This window comes from Gavialis gangeticus, unplaced genomic scaffold (genome assembly GCF_001723915.1).
Source record: "Gavialis gangeticus isolate Ggan-Ray unplaced genomic scaffold, GavGan_comp1, whole genome shotgun sequence".
NCBI classification, from domain to species: domain Eukaryota; kingdom Metazoa; phylum Chordata; order Crocodylia; family Gavialidae; genus Gavialis; species Gavialis gangeticus.
The window spans coordinates 82,206-102,683 of NW_017729005.1; the positions used below are offsets into that span (position 1 = coordinate 82,206).

The window sequence follows — 20,478 nt, forward strand, 5'->3', positions numbered from 1 at the left end:
CTCTGCCTTGGCCTTCCTAACCATCCCCCTACATCCCCGAGCAACTGCTGAATAGTCTTCCTTAGTGATGACCCCTCCTTTCCATTGGGAGTAAGCCTCCTTTTTGGCAAGGAGACATTCCCGGATGTTTTTAGTGAGCCATGGTCCCAATAAATTCTTCCTCTTTTTCATGAGGAACCATAGCAGCAGCCACCTCCCTTACTGACATCAGAATTCACCCAGTGATCTCTGTGTTATTTTTCCAACAGCTCTCTTTCCATTTGTTACTTGTCCCTTTCATCTTGATCCTCTTAACACTGCATACCCCTGCCTACCCAGTGCATCTTTTCACCTGTCTGACCTGCTCTTCCCCACCTCCCCTCCCATCATAATGAGCTTCTCTGTTCTCCTTTGGTGATCTGTTCCCTTCCCCTGTTACAGTAATCCCTTGTGCTCCCATACATGGGTGCCCTGGTGGGGTATGTACAAGTGTTACATTTCAGTAACCCCAGTATGCCTTACTCCTAGCCCCCATCTCTCCTCTCTGTGACTTGGGCTGCAGTCTACTGCTGCAGCCTGAGTCACACAACCTTCTCCCCGTAGCAGCCGAAGGGCTTGGAAAGCCTAGCCCCTCTCCACAGCCCCCAGCCAGCCTTTGGCTTTTAAATGCTGCCCCCGTTGCTGGGTTTCAAGCATGGGTTTTTTATATGCCGGGGTGAGGGTGGGGGGAAAGATTCCCCCCACATCCCCAGCAGCACTTGACAGCCCCACACAGCAGCTTGGTACAAGAGTCAGCAAGCTTGGTCTTCGATGTGCCCAGAGGAGGGATTTCCTTTCTCCCAGCACTTTGATAGCCTGTGCTGCAGCCTCATGCACAAGGCTGAGGGGGCCAGCTAGAAGTGTTGCATGGAGGGTAATTCACCCCCATGCTGTACTTCAGTGCCTGGCTCCTGCAGCTTGAAGTGCCACAGGGAGGGGATATATTTTCAACTCCAGCAGTTCAGAGCCCTGCACTTGCAACCCCAGGCATGGTATGTGGGCATCAGCTTGGAATGCTGTGGGAAAAGCATCACTCCCAAGCAGCACTTTAAAGCCAGCACCTGTAGCGCCCCATGTAGAGGCTGCAGGTATGGGGCTTTTAAGTGCCACTTGGCAGAAAAAGTACCTCCACCCATACCAAGTTTCAAGTCACACACCTGCAGCCCCACACACAGACTGTGGATGCAGGGCTCTGAAGTTCCCTTTGGGAAAGCTGTCCTTCTTCCCCTGCCCTCCCCCCCATCTGCGAAGGTATTGAGAGCCCTGATTTCTGACTGGTGGCAGGGCTTCCCACAGCCAGAGCCCCAGCAGCAGTGCAAGCAAAGTACCCACACTGTGCCTAGAGCCCCAGCTCTGGCTGCAGTGGTAGGGGTGCAGCCCCAGCTACCCGCAAGCAAATCCTTTGGGGCACCAGCCAGTCAGCCCTGATCCTTGCCTTTGGCTGCTATCATCGCTTTCCAGCCAGGCAGGGGATGCTTCAACGTACACTGGGATATGTGCTCAGGGTGCCTCTGGCTTAGCGCTTCTAGCATTTCAGGCCACCTGCAGACAGCTCTTTGCATGGATTTAAACTGGTTGAACTTCAACCAGCATAAACTAAGTGGCTGAATTTCAAGTGGTTAAACCAAATGTGCCCATAGACATGTACAAAACACTGGCACTGATATGAGATATAGCTGCCATTATCCCAAACTCATTGTTTGCATGTTGTAAGACTTCATAGGACTCAAAATTGTAGGTGTTACCTGTAACAACCTGCAGGTTTGGACACAGTTGTAGGGTGGATGATTTGGAGTGTGACACCAGAAAGCTGCAAGTGCGTGGAGAATTTTTTAATAATGCTGCACCTCATGGCTGCAAGCAGCAGCATGGAGCACAAGGCACTTCTAATAAAGATACAAGTTCCTGCAGTCCAAGTGAAGTCCCTTTATTATTGCATAGAGCTCTGTGCCTAAAACATTATCCCGACACAGAAGAAGCAGCTATCTGGCCTGCACAGCTCCTGCTTTAAGATGAGGAAAGTCTCAAGGACCGGAAGATGGATACACAATATGTAATAAGAGCATGTCAATTTTTGCCAATGAATATATTAAAAATATATTAATAGTCTTGTGTTTTATGTAGAAGTGCTTTAGTCCTGGGCTAGCAGTCTCAATAAGTATTTTATTATCAGGCTCTGACCCGTCCAGTACCCCATTGTAAAAGATCTTTAAAAGGTATTACTGTCCTTCTGCTAAAATATTTTTTCCTCCTCTGTGGGAGGCTTTAACTCAATCCCTCCTCTTTTCTGTGTCTGTGATAAGAAAGTAAGTTTAGCCCCATGCTTGTCAAAGATCAAGGTGTTCCAAAAACAGTTATTAAAGGCAGTGAAATAATAATGTGTCCTTTTTAATTTCCTGGGCATAATGATTTCTTGAGAGGGTGTAAGCTCAGTGAGCTTTGTGGCCATGTTAAGTTACACCATTCAGGATGAAAAAAAAATTACTAGGTATTTTGGTATCTTAAAGAATGCATTGAGCTACAGAAATGAAGTGTGGAACTTTCTAAATGTGGGTTTTAATATCATAGACTAAGGCCGTTCCTATGTTAGATTTTTTCCCCTATCGTATAATGATGTCAGGTCTTTTCTAAAATGTTTGCTTGGGGTGTGCTGACTGTCTTAGGCCTCACTCAATGTAGCTGGCAGCAATGGATTGCTGAAACATTGGGTTTTTTGGAGGCAGTTTGGCAGCTCATTATATTAGATGTATTTGGTTTGTATCACATGGTGCTAAGGGACAGACACAGCTACCAGCACTCTCACCAGCATAAGATTTCCTTTGTGATATCCAGTCCGTTGGAAAATTCATTACCTCTCTTCTTCATTTTACTACCCAAGTGGTGCCAAGGATGTCAAAACTAGTTGCATCCCTACTCCTTGGGAATAACGGCAGGTCTAGCTTTGACATAGCTGCTAGCCTCTTTGAAGCCTACATACAACATAACGGAATGGTGGAGGTAAGGGGGAGCATTCTGGTTAGGTTTTGGCACCATTACTTTCTAGTAAGAACATATATGACTCAAGAGCCATGTGCATGTGTGTATATAGTCCAAGGGGTCGTGTGCGTTTGTATATATGGAGCCAACTTCCCTCTATCAGCCCACACCATAAAAATGTTATTTATTTCATATGGATTGAAAACTGGCTAAATGACCTTAAGCAGAGGCTATCTATGGAGATGAAGATAGATTGTATCTACTTAGTGCTGCAAAACTGGTGTCTTTCAGGAAATAAGGCTACAGTTGTGCCTAACCCATAAATTGTGGACACAAGGGTGGGGAAATAATACTTGCATTCTCTCCTGCCCATTTTTTTCACATATCTCCAGGGGTCAGGCACCCCTGGCTTTATCAACCACAATACATTCAGTACAGCTATATAGAGTAATTGTACTAGTCTAGCATAATATCATATCTGTATAATCTGGATTTATTAGTATATCATTTATGTAATCTGGATTTTGGAGCTGTGAAGGAACTTTGACAGTTAGGAAAAGATCCTACAGTTTTAAATTTATTCACATTTGTCTTCAGCCTATATTTATCTTGCCTACAGCAGAAGTACCTGGAATTAAGGGCATTCAGATTCCCAGTAAGAAAATGGACAGTTTCTGAAAAATAAATAGTATCCTGCCTTTGGCAGGTAGAGAGAATTTGTGTGTAAGAACTGTATTAGCTGAAGCATAAGTAAAAGTACGTAGCAACCCAAATATAGCCCAGGTATACTTTTTGATAGAGCCATACCATGGATTTGGTCTAATACATTTTTAATTTGTTACATAATCTAATGTAACATCTTATGCATATTTGCCCTTACTCTTCTATCCCTGCTGGTAAACAGCAAGTGTGTGGCTTGATGTTTGCATTCAGACTGGCAAGCTGGTAAATGGAGGTTTTGCTCAGTACTTAGTGAAGTAATAGCAAACACTGAAACGTTTAAGAACTTCTTGCATCTTACAAATTAGATGGCATTCATGTTTGTGTTATGGTTTGTTATGGCTGTTTAACTCAAAAGTATATTTGCAGAGAGGGAGTCTGAATTTAGTAAATCAATATAATAAAGCCTTTGATTTTGAAAACAGCCAGCTAGCTGTAACTTCAGTGTTAGTATTTCAAGGCCTCTCACTGATATTTTAGAAGTTTGTGGTTGTCTGAGCTTCCTTTTTGGGCCCTTGGGAAATAAGAGAATGGTAAATCAAAGCCCAGATCACTGTTTGCATTTATTTTACTTCTCATTTATGACATGTATGCAAACACTTAAAAAGAAAGACTGAAAAGGTATAATCATAATAAGATTCCTTTTGTAGAGCAAAGGGGAATATATTTCTAGTCTATTACACTATGCCTTGATAGACCAAATAACCAGCTCGTTGGGTTTGGTAGTTCATTAATAATTCTAATTTCAGGATAGCACTTTTAGAAAAATACTGTTTATACTTCAAGGGTAATTTAAGTACTGATTTCTGCAGAAGGACAATAGCTGGAAACTATTTATTGTTTGTAAAATGCAGTTTAATTTTTTGTGCTTTCCAACTCCAAGACAATCAGTTGCAACAAAAGATTTTCAAAAGCACAAATGGTTTTTAAGCCCCATTGTTAATTGAGCTGTCTGTGGCTTTGAGAATCTCCTTGGGATTTCCCATATATTTAATTTAAAATGCTTATAGAAAATATTGCCATTGCAATATTGCAAACCCATGTTTGACTTTGCAGCTCTGAGGCTTTGCACTTAACTGTAATTGTGACAGTAGATAACCATTGCTAATACTCCTTTTACATTGTGTGTGTGTGTGTGTGTGTGTCTCTGTGTCTGTGTGTGAGCGCGCACATGCATGTGCATGTGTGTGGTGGTGTCACTTTTAGGATAGCTAAAATGAGATTTTTTCTATCACTAGTTCTAGTGACTAAGATCTAATACCTTGCGGCTAGATTCTCATCTGATGGAAATCAGTAGCACTGCATTAATGTCAATGGTGCTTTGTCCTTTTACACTGCCCGAGTCTGTGGTCTTAGTTGTGTTCTTGGATTGTGACTTAGCTTTCATTAGTCTCAGATTGTCTGCCTTGCAGATTTGATCCATTCAGTACTTCTTAAAATCTCTACTTCTAGCCTCTATCTGCAATGCGGGGTTAGTCTCCTTTTACAGTTTGCACTGAAGTTATTGAGTTGTGGTCCCCAACCTTCTCTTAGAAACAGGCCCCCAAAAATGAATTATTCTGTAAGTATTTTACATTGGACCTCAGCAACAGTTCTTTTCCCCTGCAGTAGTTCTCTTTCCTTGGACCTTGGCTATTCAGAATGACACTGCTCAAATTTCCAGTATTCTCACTACTGACACATCACTCCCTTATTTGCTTGTTTACATTGGCTATGCAGTCATGCCATGCCACTTCATTGGCAAACCAGGGCTGCTCGTAGATCACAAGGAGTGCATTGTTCCTGTAATTCTGTTACCCAACCAAAAATGCCTTCCTCATCTAGCCCTAAACTACTTACCTCTTTTCTCTATATTCAGTCTCTGGCTGGCCATCTCTTCCCTTAGTTTGTCTCTCTAGTAAACCCCGCTCTGTCATCTTGCCTTCTTCCCCACCTGCTTGTCCTCCACTCTGCCAATTCCCACCTATGGCCAGGTACTCTTCTACCTCCACTCATGTATCTTATTCCTGTAACTCTCACACTTCTTTTTAAACCCTTTTTAGTTTTAAAGCTTAATTTCTTCACTGAACTATTGTAAATGTTTTCTGCATTCTAGTTTGAATGCTGGGAGTTTTAATATTGTATTTGTGGATAGCACTGACTGTAACTTCAAGCCAAGCTGTGATACCAACATCTCTTCATGATGCACCCGCAGAAGGGATTATCCGTCTTTTATTGCTTTTATATATGTCGGTGTTATGCTGACATCCTGGACAGCATTTCCCTTTCGTCTGAAGATTGACTTTTTTTTTTTTAAGACTTAAAGGGATATTTCTGAAAATCTTCATTTCATAACATTAGTTTCCAGCCTTGCTGAATATATTTTCTTCATGTTTCCTGTATAATGTGTGATGCAAGTTCAGCTTTTCAGGTGGTCCTCCTATCCTCCCACAAAAAAAATCACTCCCCAGTACCGCCCTCCCCCCAAAAATCAAATACGGTCCATCTCCTAGTTGCTTTGACTTGTCTTCTGCCACAGTACATATTCCTAACCATGCAATTCGGTGATAAAAGGGTTAAATTGAATGTATACACTCTTCTAGTGAACTAGGAGAGTTACTGTCAGAGCTGTAAATGCATTAAACAAGTTAAGCGAGCTTATTGGTATTCTTCATTACGTTTCAAATAAAGAATGGCAGACAAATGGTAACCTGATCAGCTGATTACAGCATCCTTTGTGCGAGTTCCTGTACTTAAAGATGACATAACTGTCGGCCAATGAAAGTAATTGCCAAAGAAAGAAGATTGCCCCTCTCATGAGAATAGAGTGGTCACTGCCATAAATTGTTTTATTTTCTGATGGTTTCTCATAAAAATGGTGATTCAGAATCTGTGAATACTCTAGTCAATAGAAATTTAAATTCCTGGTCACTGGAAATACAGTGTAAATGGTATCACTCAAGAAAGGAGCAGTGGTTGTATAGTGATGCCTATTTGCGAGGGTTGATTTCAGGTATTAAAATCTCAGTCAATTTAAAAACAGCTCTTTTGCATTATTACATATTGAAGCTATGTACTCTTCCTGCCTCCAAGTATACTTAGTTCTGTTCTGTTTTGCAGGTGTCACTGTTATTTTCCTTACTGTATTTAAAGCATTGCAGTACATTCACTATATTGATTACAATTTACATGTAAACTGTTTGTTACCTTTATATTATTATGGTTCACCATTAAAGCAGCAGAAGGACATAAGAGAAATAAGTACATGTGCTTTGCCATTTTCTGGTGGAAACAAAGTCATTTCCTCTAGGGCTTAGGCATAGTTCAGTGGTTCTCAACCTTTTTAGAATCAAGGTACCCCTCGTTAGACTCAAGCCCCCCCCCCCCAAAAAGCCATCTCTTAGTTTTCTTTTGTTTTACAAAAGAAAAAGAATGTAGTGATTTTCTGTTCCAGAGAACTTGGAGGTTTGTTGTAAGCAGTGTAGTTCAGATCAGTAGTGAACAGACCAAACATTCACCCTTTAGGGGGGGAGGGCAGATCTTAGACCAGGTTGTGCCACTTTTAAACCAATTTGTGTGCGCCAAACTTCTGTTCTGTTATGGGTACAGACCACTTTCCAATCACTTATACTGTTAAAAGTGTAATGTCTATACCTGGCCAAAAAGTTGTAAAACACTTCAGCTTTCTGTGCATTGTCCATTATTAACTTTCTTTTCCTATTTGGTAAGAGGCCTATATTTTCCTTGGTCTGAAAGACCAGAACAGGTCAGATAATTTTAACACTATGGTTCCTATTTGAAATCTCTGGGTTTAGCTTGTGAATCATGTTTGCACACCTAACTGTACTAACATTGCATGGCACCCCTGCAGCACTTTTGAAAGGATCTCAAACCACCCCAGGATCAGGTGGCACTGTGGTTGAGAATGAGTGGCATAGTTTCTGAAATCAGTGGAGCTTGGTCTCTACTGGTAAACTTCTGGATATTAAATCTTAATGCATTCTCTAGTTTTTCCATCCTCCTCGTCCTCCTTCAGCTACAGATTTTGATAAAACCTGATATAGGAGTCTTATAATTACTTATTGTATCCAAGAGTAAACTGAACATCAAGTGCAAGCATGTGATACTTTAAAATGCATTTTTTTAATGCGATGCTTCTGCTTGTAGCACAAGAAGCATGATGAAAATGACCGTTCTTTTGTCTCTGACTTCATAAATGAAAATGGTCAGGGAAAGATACCTCAATCATGATCTGTCAGAGCTCTGAAAGACTCAAACCCTGATTCTTTGCTCCATTACCCAGTTTTTACACAGATGTAAGTCAGTGGGCTCCCTCGATCTCTTCTCTCATGAATTGGTAGGAAATAAACATAATGAAATTGACATACAGGAACAGCACTATGCAATAGACAGTACCATAACCGTCAGTTTAATTGGTGATTGTAGTGCCTTTTATTCATCATCATTTCTGGTATATTTAGTTGCTGAAATTTGTTATTGCCAGATGCAATCTCAGTATAATGATTGTTGTTAAAAAGTCAATATTTACTGTGTGGTAGCTCTCAGTAGTATTAGAGAGAACTTGGCTGATTACAATGTTTATGGAAGGGCTTGATTATCCTCAAGTATCTCTATTTTTTTTCACTTATGGTGACTGGGTTGCAAGTTGTGCACTGATTGATAGTCTCTGATAGCTATATCTGCATACCCAATTGTTGACTGTGTGGATGGTAAGTTGAGTTTGCTGAAAGGAAGCCACCAGCATTTTTTAATCTATTCAAACTAAACTACATTTCAGTCTTGCTAAGTTTTGGATATCTAGGCAAATACTTTTTTTCCATTGTTGGAAAATCTGTAGACTTTCTTCTCCCAGCCAAGTAGTGGTTCTAGGGGGATAGAGTGATGGGATTGGAGGTGGGAGTTATAAACAGACCTGAATCTCTAGGCGAACCTGGAGTGGTTGATTTCTAGCCAGGGCCTGCAAACTAAACTGCAGGGTTTGCAAACTCTATTGCAACCCAAACCTGCCAGGGTTTACACAGCTCTAGTTACTATTATTGCTCCTGCTAAGGCTTATTATCCTGTCATAGAAGATGTAAGAAGATCCATTTCTCCACTTTAAACACGATAAGCCTTTGTCACTTACAATGCAATTAATGTTAAAAATAGAAGAATGCCTATGATAAGATTGTGACTTGCAGGCAGCGAGCCATTGTCCAAGTAACAGGGACTTATCTGAAGGCCGCTGGCCTGCACAAAACTGTCAGTTTGCTGATTGCCATTTCTCTCTGAGTTTGATGAAATATTCATGTCTTTGCTCTGCTCTCTGCAAGCACTATTGATTTCTTGTATAAACGCTGCTATATTTAGTCTAGACAAATGGAATGTGGATTGCTGCTGAATAAATTGGATGAAAGGCTGGGTTCTTGCCTGTTGCTTTTTCTTGGTCTGGGGCAATTATTTATAATCAAGAGTAGTTTTTGTAAGTTAAGGGTGATTTTTTACAATTTAGTGATTAGTCTCAGAACAAAAGCAAGCAGTTAGGAACAATCATTCTGTTGGGATAGCAGGTTAAGAAGTCAAATTATGCTTTGAGGTTTACAATCACTTTTCAGGAGGTAGAAAATGTTTGATGTTTCCAGTTTATTGACAGAAACAGAATATGATAACAAGGAGAGATTTTGGTGTTTTATATCTCCCACTTTACATTTATTTATCATGTGCAAGTATACTCCTCTGGCTTTGTTGTAGGGTTTATATTCAGCTGTGTGCTTCAGCTTTCAATCTTACTAATATTATTTGAAACATGGAAACATTTCTACTGTATTCAGTTCCTGTCTTTGTTTTGAACAAAAGGAATAGTTAAAGTGCATAAAGATAAAAAAAAAAAGGGGGGGGAGAGAACTTGTATGGAAACATGTAATTCATATTTAGTCCCTTGGGGGATGTTATTTCCACTTACTCGTTCTGGGTTTCTATGGGAAACTAGTTAGTGCTTGTGTATCGCTGTCCCCTTGTGGATAGAGTAAGAACTGCTCAGGTGTATGTCCTAGACCGTGTACTGCTAACTACTCTTTTAGCAGTATGGTAAGTGTTTCTATCCACACACACATGATATGAAAACAAGTGGCTCTGTTTTGTAGCATAGTGAATTTCTTTACATTTTATATATGTGTGTGTGTGTGTGTGTGTGTGTATCTATCTATCCAAGTTATATAATATAAAAATTAAATTAATTATAAATATATATAAATTTAATTCAGGGATTAAAGGCATTTTTCATTACTTGGTGTTATGTTATACTAACAATGTATTCTGTTATTGAAATAGAAACAGTCTTTTTAGGAAAACATTTGTGATGAGCAGTGCATAGAACATCTACAGTAGGCACATGAATAGTCACTATGTAAAAATAAGTGCATCAATACTTTAAAAAATGCATTTGTCCTTTTCTTCTCTCACATGGTATTATATATGCTGTGCATTTCCTTTGTTTAGTATGTAGTCCAGCATGTTTGTACATAACTACATAATATATGATATTTGTATAGGTGTAATGCCACCTTCAGTCAGTCTAAAAGCTAGCTTTCTCCTGTTAGAAAAACATTTTTCACAATCCAGGACTCTGGGGCTTTTACCTTACGTCAAATAATGCATATACACTGAGAGAGACTGTTACCCAGTATCACTAACCAGTAATAAACTAAGTACTGCTCAGCTGGCTTCTGACATGATGCAGCATTTTCTAGGAACCGGGAGTCCTCATTATTCTAGAAGGGAGCATTTCCTAAGAGAATGAGGAAAACAGCATCTTGGTTCGGGAAATCTTAGATTGCAAGTGGAAATGACTGGACTCTCTGTGTAATTTTTAATGAGAGCCATTTTGCTAGCTCTATAACTTGAAGGAAATTTTGAGTTAAGTATGCAGGCTGCATATTTTTATTCTGTTGTTCCAATGAGCTTTATTGTAATTTTCCTTTTGTTGTTGTTGTTCTTGTACAGTGGATGTAAAGTCAGAGGTGCCTGTGGGATTGGAGCCTATCACACCATTAGACTTGCGAACTGATCTCAGGATGATGGTTCCCATGGTGGACCCAATTATGCGTGAAAAGCAGCTACAACAAGAGCTACTTTTGATCCAGCAGCAGCAGCAAATTCAGAAACAGTTGCTGATTGCAGAGTTTCAGAAACAGCATGAAAAACTGACCCGGCAACACCAGGCTCAGCTCCAGGAGCACATAAAGGTAGCAAAATGTTTTTGTTTTGTCCCTTTGCTCCACCACAAACTGAGTATTCCCAAATGAATGCTGGGTAAGGGAGTGCTCCTGGAGGTTTTAGTGTTAATTAGAGACGGAGGTTTGAATGATGATGACTCTGCATGCCCGTGATATGGAGAAGTGATGAAAACCCAGGCTGGACTGGATGGTGAAAACATTTTCATGCATTCACATAGGTTTTATTGAAATATATTACTGTTCAGCCTAGAGAAAATCAAGGCACTCTAAATTGGAATACTTTTCTCCCATTCAGGTGACATTTCCATATTCATTCAAAGAGTGTATTTGCACCAAATATGGCTGCCCTTTTTGTGGTGGAATTCATCTGGGCATAATAACTGTGATTGCTTGTTTTTTGAAGCTGTTTGAGTTCATGCCCACAGATCAGATATATATGTAGCAGCAAATATTTGCATCCCTAAAACTGGAGTCAGACTCAGAAAATTTGACATTTTGCTTGTCTCCAAGCTAGCTCACACAATGTGAAGGAAAACGATTTATGGGATAAAACCTGTCATGGGAGAAATACTGGCACAGTTTTCTTTTTGACTGAGCATTCATGGCCTTGCCTTTTTCTTTCTGAAATATCTTAGTATCTTTGCTAATGTGGTGAGTTCTATGTGATGAGGCAGACTGACAAATTCAGTTGAGCATAGCAGCCAGAGTTTGATGGTACATTGGCAGAGACTAGAGATACTGTGCAGGTATTCCACTCTTGGCAAAAGAGAAAGAGGCAAAGCCACTGCAGCCAGTTACTACTTGATATTAGAGTCATTTTAGTGAAATCTGATAATGTAGTATACCACAGAAAAGTGAGTTAAGAGGTTAAAAAAAAAATCAGGAAGTTAGGATAGAGGAAAGTACTGCTATTTGGTTATTGCAGGAGTTTATTTTGGCCAGCACTGACCTAGAAAACAACGCAAACTGCCCTTTCTCATGTCTTTTTCTTCTGTGCAAGTTACAACAGGAACTCCTAGCCATTAAACAACAACAAGAACTCATTGAAAAAGAGCAGAAATTGGAGCAACAGAGACAAGAACAGGAATTGGAGAGGCATCGAAGGGAACAGCAGCTTCCTCCTCTCAGAGGCAAAGAAAGAGGTCGAGAAAGTAAGAGCCACTGTACCATCCTCCAGCCTATGAAGTGATATGTTCTGTGTCTCTATGCAGTGGATAATGCCCACAAACTCAAAGCAAAATATTAGTACATGACATATTCAGCCACAGGAGTCAGAGGTGTGACTGCAAAAATGCAGACCCACCTATTACTCCCACAAAGCCACAATGTTAGGTTACTTGTGCAAATTGAGAGGGTTGTAGGAAAATCTATTCTGCCATGCCTGGGAATCTTCTGCTCTGGTATCTAGCTTTCCATTTTAAAAAAGGAAAGGCTATGCAGTTAGACTGTAAAAAGTTTAATTTAAGATCTCTCTCAGGAGCTGCTTTATTACCTCATTGAGAGTGCACTACAAAGCAGCAGGCTTCTTTGCTGGCAAAGAAAGTAATATGAACAATGCTTGAAGACTGAAAATGTAATATAGTATTTAATAATTTCTCCAGTAAACACAACTGGCCACTTCCGTTTTTGTTACAAAGCTGAGTCTTTCTAGACTGACTTTTCGTTGTCACTGACAGTACTCCATAAAACATTAACACATTTTTTTTTCTAGCTTTCACAGGGGTTTAAGGCCAGTGGGGAAAAAAAGAAAGGCCAGTACTCACTAGGGGAAGACAGACACAAATCATTCCCCTCAGTGAGGTCAGGTTAAAATCAAATAATTCCAGGGTATAAGGTGTGTTGTAAAGGGATTTGCAATGAAATAACCAAAGGTATCTGTACTGGCACACTTAAAGGAGCACAAAGTTTTAGTTAATAAAGAGCAACCTGTAAGAGCTCTGCAGAGCATACTAAGCCTTCCTTTTTTAAGGAAAATTGTAGCAATTTAGCTGCAACCTGTTCTAGGCTTTAGAAACCAATGTTTCACTGGGACTCCAGTGAAACGATACACATGGATCTTTGCCTTTGCCCACTGGCTCTCACTCTCTATGTAACACATACTGAGGAAATGTTGTGTGGTCACTTCATTTGTGCTTCGTAGAGTGGTGCTGAGCATACTCAATATCACAACACACTTTTTAGCATGCTTCCCACTTATATGGAGGAATTTCTTTTTTACCTAATGCAGAGTGCAATAAAAATGACAGGCTTGGAATTGCAGTAGAGGTGTGATAAAAATGCCCTCAGGCTCTCTCAGAGGCTATGATCACCAGGCCTTGATGCTCCCGTAGTGAGAGCAAGTGGACTGGGTGCCCAGGCTCAGTTGGGAAGCAGTTGGGCCATGGTCTAAGAAAGCTCTGTCTCTTTTACAAATGAGCTTTAGAAAATGTCCTCGTCTCAGAGGAGTGAAGTTAGCAAGTGCTCCTTGTCTTAGAGCTTTAGTTAATATTTTAGGTATCACTCAAGGCCAGTTCATTAAGTATCTTAAAAATAAAAACTGAGATATGGGGCTTTGCAATATTCTTTTAGGAGTCAGTATGGTGGGGAGAGGGGAAGTTAGATGCACTGTTAGCATTGTTTTAGTTCAGTGGAGAGACTCTTCAAAGGGACTCAGACAGCATTATATTTCTGTCAGCATTTCTTTTTCCCTAATGATTTAAGGACTTGATTTGAGAGCTGGGAAGAATTTACAGGTTATAGGACCTGATCCAAAGTCCACTGAAGTCAACTTAAAGATTCCTTGGGCCTTCAATAGACTTTCAGATCAGGCCCAGAAGGAGAATGAAGTCGTCAGCTGAGCAGCAGTATAATTCAGACCTTCTTTCATTTTTGTTGTGATTTTCATTTTTGCTGTTTACATTTTATGGCACTTTCCACAGCAAATTGTGTGTGTGTTAATATTATTTTGTTCGGTGCTGTACCAAATAGGAAAAGTTTAATCTCTGTGTGTTTCAGGGGCAGTGGCTAGTACAGAAGTAAAGCAAAAACTTCAGGAGTTCCTTTTGAGTAAATCAGCAACAAAAGACTCTCCAGCTAATGGGAAGAATCATTCCATGAGCCGCCACCCCAAGCTCTGGTACACGTATGTTCAGTGTTAAGCTGTTCTTATGCCTCACTGAGGTATCAACTAATGGTGGGCATCAGGATTCCTCTCCAGCGGAGATACTGGGAACCTGTCCAGAACAAACAAGAAACAAAACGTTAACCAAAAAGCTTAACAAAGAAATAAAATAAAACATTTTGGGTTTTTTTAACCAAAATGAGGAATGTCGAGAGGCCTTTCTTTATTATTTCAGGTCATGTGTTACTCACCTTTAGTTTCACATTAAAGCCATCACCAAAACTCAAAACAGAGCTCACTCCAAATGGCAGGGTTTTGAGTCAGAATTTGAGAGTGCAGATGTGTCCAGGAAAACCGATGAAATCTTTTCAAATTTGCTTGGCATTTACAAGCTTGTGAGCCAGGCTCAAGTTCTGTGTTTGCAATGAAACTAGGCAATTTTTGCAAGATTATAGAACTGGTCATGAATTTGCTGTGGCTTTGTGTTGTACCTGCTTATGAAGGCCCCATACAACAAAGTGGAGATGAATGAGGCATCCCAATCCGACAAGGGAACCTTAGGTAGTAAGTTATACAAGCGGAAAAGATTGGTTCAACTTCTCTGAATTCTTAGTTGCCTGTAACCTGTGCTATTATATCCTTTATATAAAATTGCAATAGCAATTGAAAATCTGTTCTCTTTGTACACTGAAAATAGCCTTGGGGATAATTCACGCACATTTAGAAACAAGTAATTATATCGCCACATGTAGGGCAAGCTGTGAACCCATAAATTAACTCGATTGCTATTGTGAAATGAGAATGTATTTCTTCTAGGTGTAGTGTTGTTCTCCAGTCTACTGTTGTTTGTGATTAAAAAGAGAATTTGCTAGTATATTGAGAAGTGGTAATAGCTGAATTAACTTTTTTCACCCTTCTCTTGGAGGTTGATGGCTCTTGGTGTCTAAGATTCATGTTTTGTGGATGCATTGACCTTAGTAAGAGTATGACAAGGAGGTTCTTAAATCACTAGGTACGGATTTTGGTAAATGTTGCAATGTCTACAAAGGGTTTACAGTGGCCACCTTTCTAAATGTCAGATTAGAGGGGGTGCATTTTTTTGTCTGCCTTATCAGAGCAGATGCATCAGTATAATATACACCTTCAAACAGGAGAGTGACTACGTTGCCAAGATAGTTCAGCCCCACTGGACAGAGAGAGATGCACGTAGTACTTGAGTCTTGCCTCCTTTCCAAGAATAGCTTGAAGGCCCAAGGTGCAAAACTAGAAAGTATACCTGACCTGAATGGTATATTGTACTATAAACCAAGACTTCTAGATCCTTTAGCTAAATAATTTAATCTAAATTATTCTCTTTTAAGCAATATGTTTGACAGCTTCCCCCTGGGGTTTCTACTATCGACTGCAGGTAGTTTGAACATTGCATGATCTAACATGCAAATCATTTCTTATGAAGATATGGTACTCAATAGGTTCTGTCACAAAGTATGCAATGTCCTATTAACTGAAAAACTCCTGACTTAGTATTTAAGAGGGAAACCTGAATTTAGGATCTGCATTCAGGTGAGAGTCTTCAGCTGCATAGGACCAGAATGCTCAGGTCCCCAGGGGAAAGGAGTAACTTATTCCCTGTTAGTAACTCTGTGTGACATGTAGTGTCTTTAATGGGCCCTTTCCACACTAAAAGGAAAGTTACTGCAATGAGCTTTGAAGAAGGACAAGAGTAAAATGCCTTGTTATTTGAGGCTCCAAATTCCCACCCTTCCAGAAAAAGGACTTGCAAAGTAAGTTATATTTGTGCCAAGTGATGCAATTCCTCAGGGGTTGTACAGCTCCCTTGGTTGGAAAGGACTGTCTACAACTTTTCTCACGTTTGGCAGTTGTCAGAAAGAGGTCTCTTCTGCAGAACTTCACTTCCAACGCTAACTTCATATATTGCTAAGTAGCGCAGGCAGGAAGTTTTGTTTGTTGCCTGAACTGAACACAAGGTTTTGCCCTCTTCACAACTTCTGACTAATTAGCCCTCGTTTTTCAAAGGGGAATAACAATCCATTTTCCAAACACTAGGTAATTGACAACTGCGTAGAAACGGCCATTTTCATGTGTATCTAATATTGTTTAATAACCAGAAACCAAATAACTTTTGGTTTGCTTCAGCTGGTCAATATTAAAAACCAGCAAGCTGAAATGGTCTGTTCCCCAATCAGATGACAGATCCAATTTTAGGACTCTTGTCCTAAAACATGACTCTTATCCTCTATGACTTTTATAATGACTGCAAAAAGCACATTCTTGGGAATCCTATGCAGTTCCATAGCTTACTGTAAAAGTGAAATTGGCTACCTGAGCCTGTGCTTTGTGCACACTTAGAGTAAGAACATAAACACAGCTGAGACATGTGTACACCATATGTAGATGGTTACTGCTGGTCACCTCAACGATTGCTCATTTGTGACCTGTCTGTGTCTGCTACAGGGCTGCTCACCATACCTCACTGGATCAAAGCTCTCCACCCCTGAGTGGGGCCTCTCCACCATACAAATACACTTTACCAGGAGCACAGGACGCCAAGGATGATTTTCCACTTAGAAAAACGGGTGAGTCAGAGTGGTTTATTTTGCCCCCAAATTCTCTCTCACTTCTTTTTAACTAGGCTGTCCTTTAGTAAGATGGATCTCATAACCTATCCGCCCTGCTCATAGTGATTCATTGGAAAGGTTCAGGGGTGTTAACTATATCTTCTCTAAAGTTAATTAATCTGAGGGTAGCAAGAACTAGTATTACCAATGCTTAACAGTACAGAATCCAGCACTGATATAGGTATTTCCTAACTAGCACTGTCCCAAAGGAACTTTCGCATAATTCTGGGTTTAATTTGATGTTCCTAGCTCTCTCTCTCTCTCTCTCTCTCTCTCATATATACTATGTACCTCATCTATGAATAGGTTTGTCCAGGGCTGTCCACCCTAAAGGCAGCCAGATGCCTCACACCCTATGGGCTTCTCCAACGGGGCTGTATCCTCCACAAATGATGCCCCCCTACTGCTGCACCTCATACTTACACCCCTCCGTCCACTGCATACCTGCAACTCCCCCACAGTGCTGCACTGTTCATTCTTGACCACTTCCCCCACTGCATTACACACCTCCAACCCCCCTTCCCCTTCCGCCTCCACAGCACTACACTTCTCAGTCTCAACCTCAGCTCCCCAACTTGTCGTGCTGCTGTACCTCCTAGCAGTGGGGAGAGGAAGTAGCAATCAGGGAGAGAGGGGGAGCCCAGAGACACCGGCTACTGTTGCAGCTGGAGTGATGGGGAGAGCAGCAGCTGGGCAGGAGCCTACAAGCCACAGTCCAACCCCAGTTCGGCCCTGGTTTAGTCAATAAATAAACCGCCAGAATAGATTTTACATCTATATCTAAAATATCTCAAGAGTCTCTCTCTCTCTTTTTTTTTGTGGTGAAGAATTGTATAATTCTTATATCAGGTGACTTTTTCTGGTTGCTGGAGCCACATATATGTTTAAAAATATCCTTTGGATAGAAATGTCATATATTTTAGAAGAAAACTTTCCTTGGAACATTTAAGAATGTTCTAAAGGCTCCAGCAACTGAAGCTTATCTCCTGACAGCGGGTGAACTGTAGCCTTGACTTTCTTTGCACCACAGAATATATTAAGGAGTTGGTGGTGGAGACAGTGTGGTTGTAGCCTTAGGTCTATGACACAATGACTGGTATCCCAATATGTAGGGAGACACTACGTGGAAAAAAAAAAAGAAAGTGAAAAGAAAACATTAGGCCCTTTATTGCATAAGGCTGCTGGTGAGTGATATAGTTAGTTTCAGCAAGAAAGTCTACCACCCTGCTGTGCTAACTGCCTTTGAATATGCTTCAGCCACTGGGAGATTGAACCCTAAGTGCAGCACTGGTATTAACATTGAAAAGACGTGGCATTTGAAATCAGTATGCATCCAGAAAGGAAATACAGTATGCATCTAATACTTCAGGACAGACACTTAAAGTGCATGTTAATATCCCCTAATGTTTTCAAAAAAAAATTGCATAGGGCGTGGTTTTGCAAGGAATGAAAAATAAATCAATTATTTATTTTGGTAGAATATGGTAACAATGTAACCAGATCCAATGAAAGGCTTGCTCAAGCTATTCTGTTATTCTGTCATGCTAAGCTGTGATACAGTTCTGTCCTTAAGAGTATTGTACAAAATACATTTTCTGTGCTGATAAGCCATGCAGTTACTTTTTAAAAACATAATAGTATACTCCTTTTCCTCAAAATAATGTTTTCCTATATTTTGGAAATGTAGGTCTTATTTTTTCTTCCACATTTACATATAATTTTAAATAGGCTGCTTGATATTTATGACATGTCATACTGCTGATCTGTAAAACAAAACATTTTCAGACATTGTAACAGTAAAGTTCTTGTGCAGCTGCTAATACTTTTATATCTCTGTGGGGGTTTGAAAATATTCCTTAATTCAATTCCCATTGTCTGTATAAGAGGACTATAATATAATTAAACCCAGATGTGTTCTGTACATTATTCCAAATATTTGGGCATGCAATGCATCAGTTACAAATCAAGGTCATAACTAAATGACTCTTCTAAAAATGATAATACATACAGCATAAATAAACAAATAATGTTAAAGTCATTATCACAGTAGTTTTGTAAATCAGGTGTTGTTTGATATTTATACTTAATTATTCTGCTCTTCAAATAGAGATGCGTGTAGCATGTCATACTTCAGCAAAGAATTTTAATTTATAGTAACTCTTATAAATATCCTGTTTACATATTAAATGACTCCTTGTCATTGAGTCCTAATTTCAGCCTTCAGCAACATTTTCCACAAAGGTTCTGATGATTATTCACCAGGTTCAGAGCAAAGGCAACAGGAACCAGAATAACACCAGTCAAATGACCCTAAGCTTATCTGGGTGGCTGCAGGGCCATCCCTTAGGCAGAGGGGACATAGTGGAGCCTGTGTCATCCTCATGGGACCACACCAGACAAAGATGTCCCAGGAACATTCATATGTATGGACAGGCTCTATGCCTGCAGAGGTCTGACCTTTGCCACAAGGGGTGAACCTTTTTTCCTTTCCTTGAATGAATACTTATTGCCACTGGCTTCTAGAATAACCCTGTGTATCTGAACCTGCACACAGTCAGCATGGTATGAAAACAAATCTTTACGATCTGTGCAACTTTAAAAAAGACTACCTAAATCCCAAATTAAATGCTAGTTTTAATCATCGTTCTATTTTGCTTCCCACGTCCTTTCTTGTGCCCTTAATATAGAATTGAGAGGCATCTTATGTCTTCTTTAAGTGCAGTGTCCTTTTAGGATGCTTCATGATTGTGTTTGATTTGTTTTAATTCAGCCTAAATGAGAAGCAAAGCTGCATAATTCTATCCCAGCACCTGAGTAAGATATAAAATGGGTTGAATGAGGAGAAGCCTCTCTGTATGTCAGATATCTAACTGCAAATCATCAGTTTCATTCTTTCTTTCCATCTCACCTTCTCCAAATGGTGCTTTGTTACTGAACATGTTCAGTTGTATTCAGGAGAGAGTGTAAATTCAACTTTTAGATTCCACCCACAACCCCAAATATCCCAAGTAGCCAAATATTTTAGCTAAACAGGGAAAGAGCAGTTTTAATCTTTATATCTTTGAAATTAGGCACCAGAGTCAACATAGCAGCAAAACAGAAGTGATCTTGGCCCCTTTATTTACCTTAGTACCATGTATTGTTCAGTCCTCGGAAGGTGTGGAGGAATCTGTCTAAAGTAAACGTATTCCAACTTTGGTGCACAGAGGACCAGGACTGGGGGTTTTTGGGTTAGAGGCCAGGCAATTCAGTTCTTTGCACAACTATTTCATTTGGTCTTCATTAACAGGCTTAGAGAATAACAGAGTAGGGGGATGGGTAGAGCTATCACTTTGTTGGCTAGATAAACATAGCATATAGAGGCGATGTAACTTGACCAGAATTCGGCCAAAAATTTGCATGTCCAGATTTTTTGCAGATTTTCAAAAACGTCTGCTGGCCAACAGTTCCTAATATAAATCATGCATGGTTTCCAGTGAGACTTGTGATCCTAAGTCACTGGGACACTTCAAAATTTCATCTAGTGGAAGCATCATAGTATAGAGCATTTTTGGAAGTCAGTTTGCTTCTCCTAATGGGAGCTGAGCTCTTTTGAAAATTTGATCCTCCTGTCCCACTCTTCCCCTTCACTCCATTCACATGAGCAATGGGATCTGCTGAGTGCTGAGTTCCATAGATTCTTGGAGCTACAGATATGTTCCAACACAACTTATTTGTTACCTTGTTGAAATGATTCAAAACAATGTTCTGGCAGACAGCCAGGATGCTTGAATTTTCTTGACCTAGTAACATTCCACTTTCTGTGATCTCA

At 40.1% G+C, this 20,478-nt stretch overlaps 1 protein-coding gene across 3 annotated transcripts in view; it reads left to right on the forward strand.

Annotated features, from left to right (window-relative positions):
• The window catches only part of HDAC9 (histone deacetylase 9), a 493,669-nt gene that overhangs the window by 71,335 nt on the left and 401,856 nt on the right, over window positions 1-20,478 (forward strand). The window contains exons 3-6 of one of the 3 annotated variants that reach the window (XM_019508553.1): window positions 10,696-10,937; window positions 11,929-12,079; window positions 13,923-14,049; window positions 16,504-16,625. In XM_019508553.1, coding sequence (XP_019364098.1) covers window positions 10,696-10,937; window positions 11,929-12,079; window positions 13,923-14,049; window positions 16,504-16,625 — 642 coding nt within the window. The remainder of the gene's footprint in view (window positions 1-10,695; window positions 10,938-11,928; window positions 12,080-13,922; window positions 14,050-16,503; window positions 16,626-20,478) is intronic. The other 2 variants (XM_019508552.1, XM_019508551.1) reach the window with 2 other exon arrangements.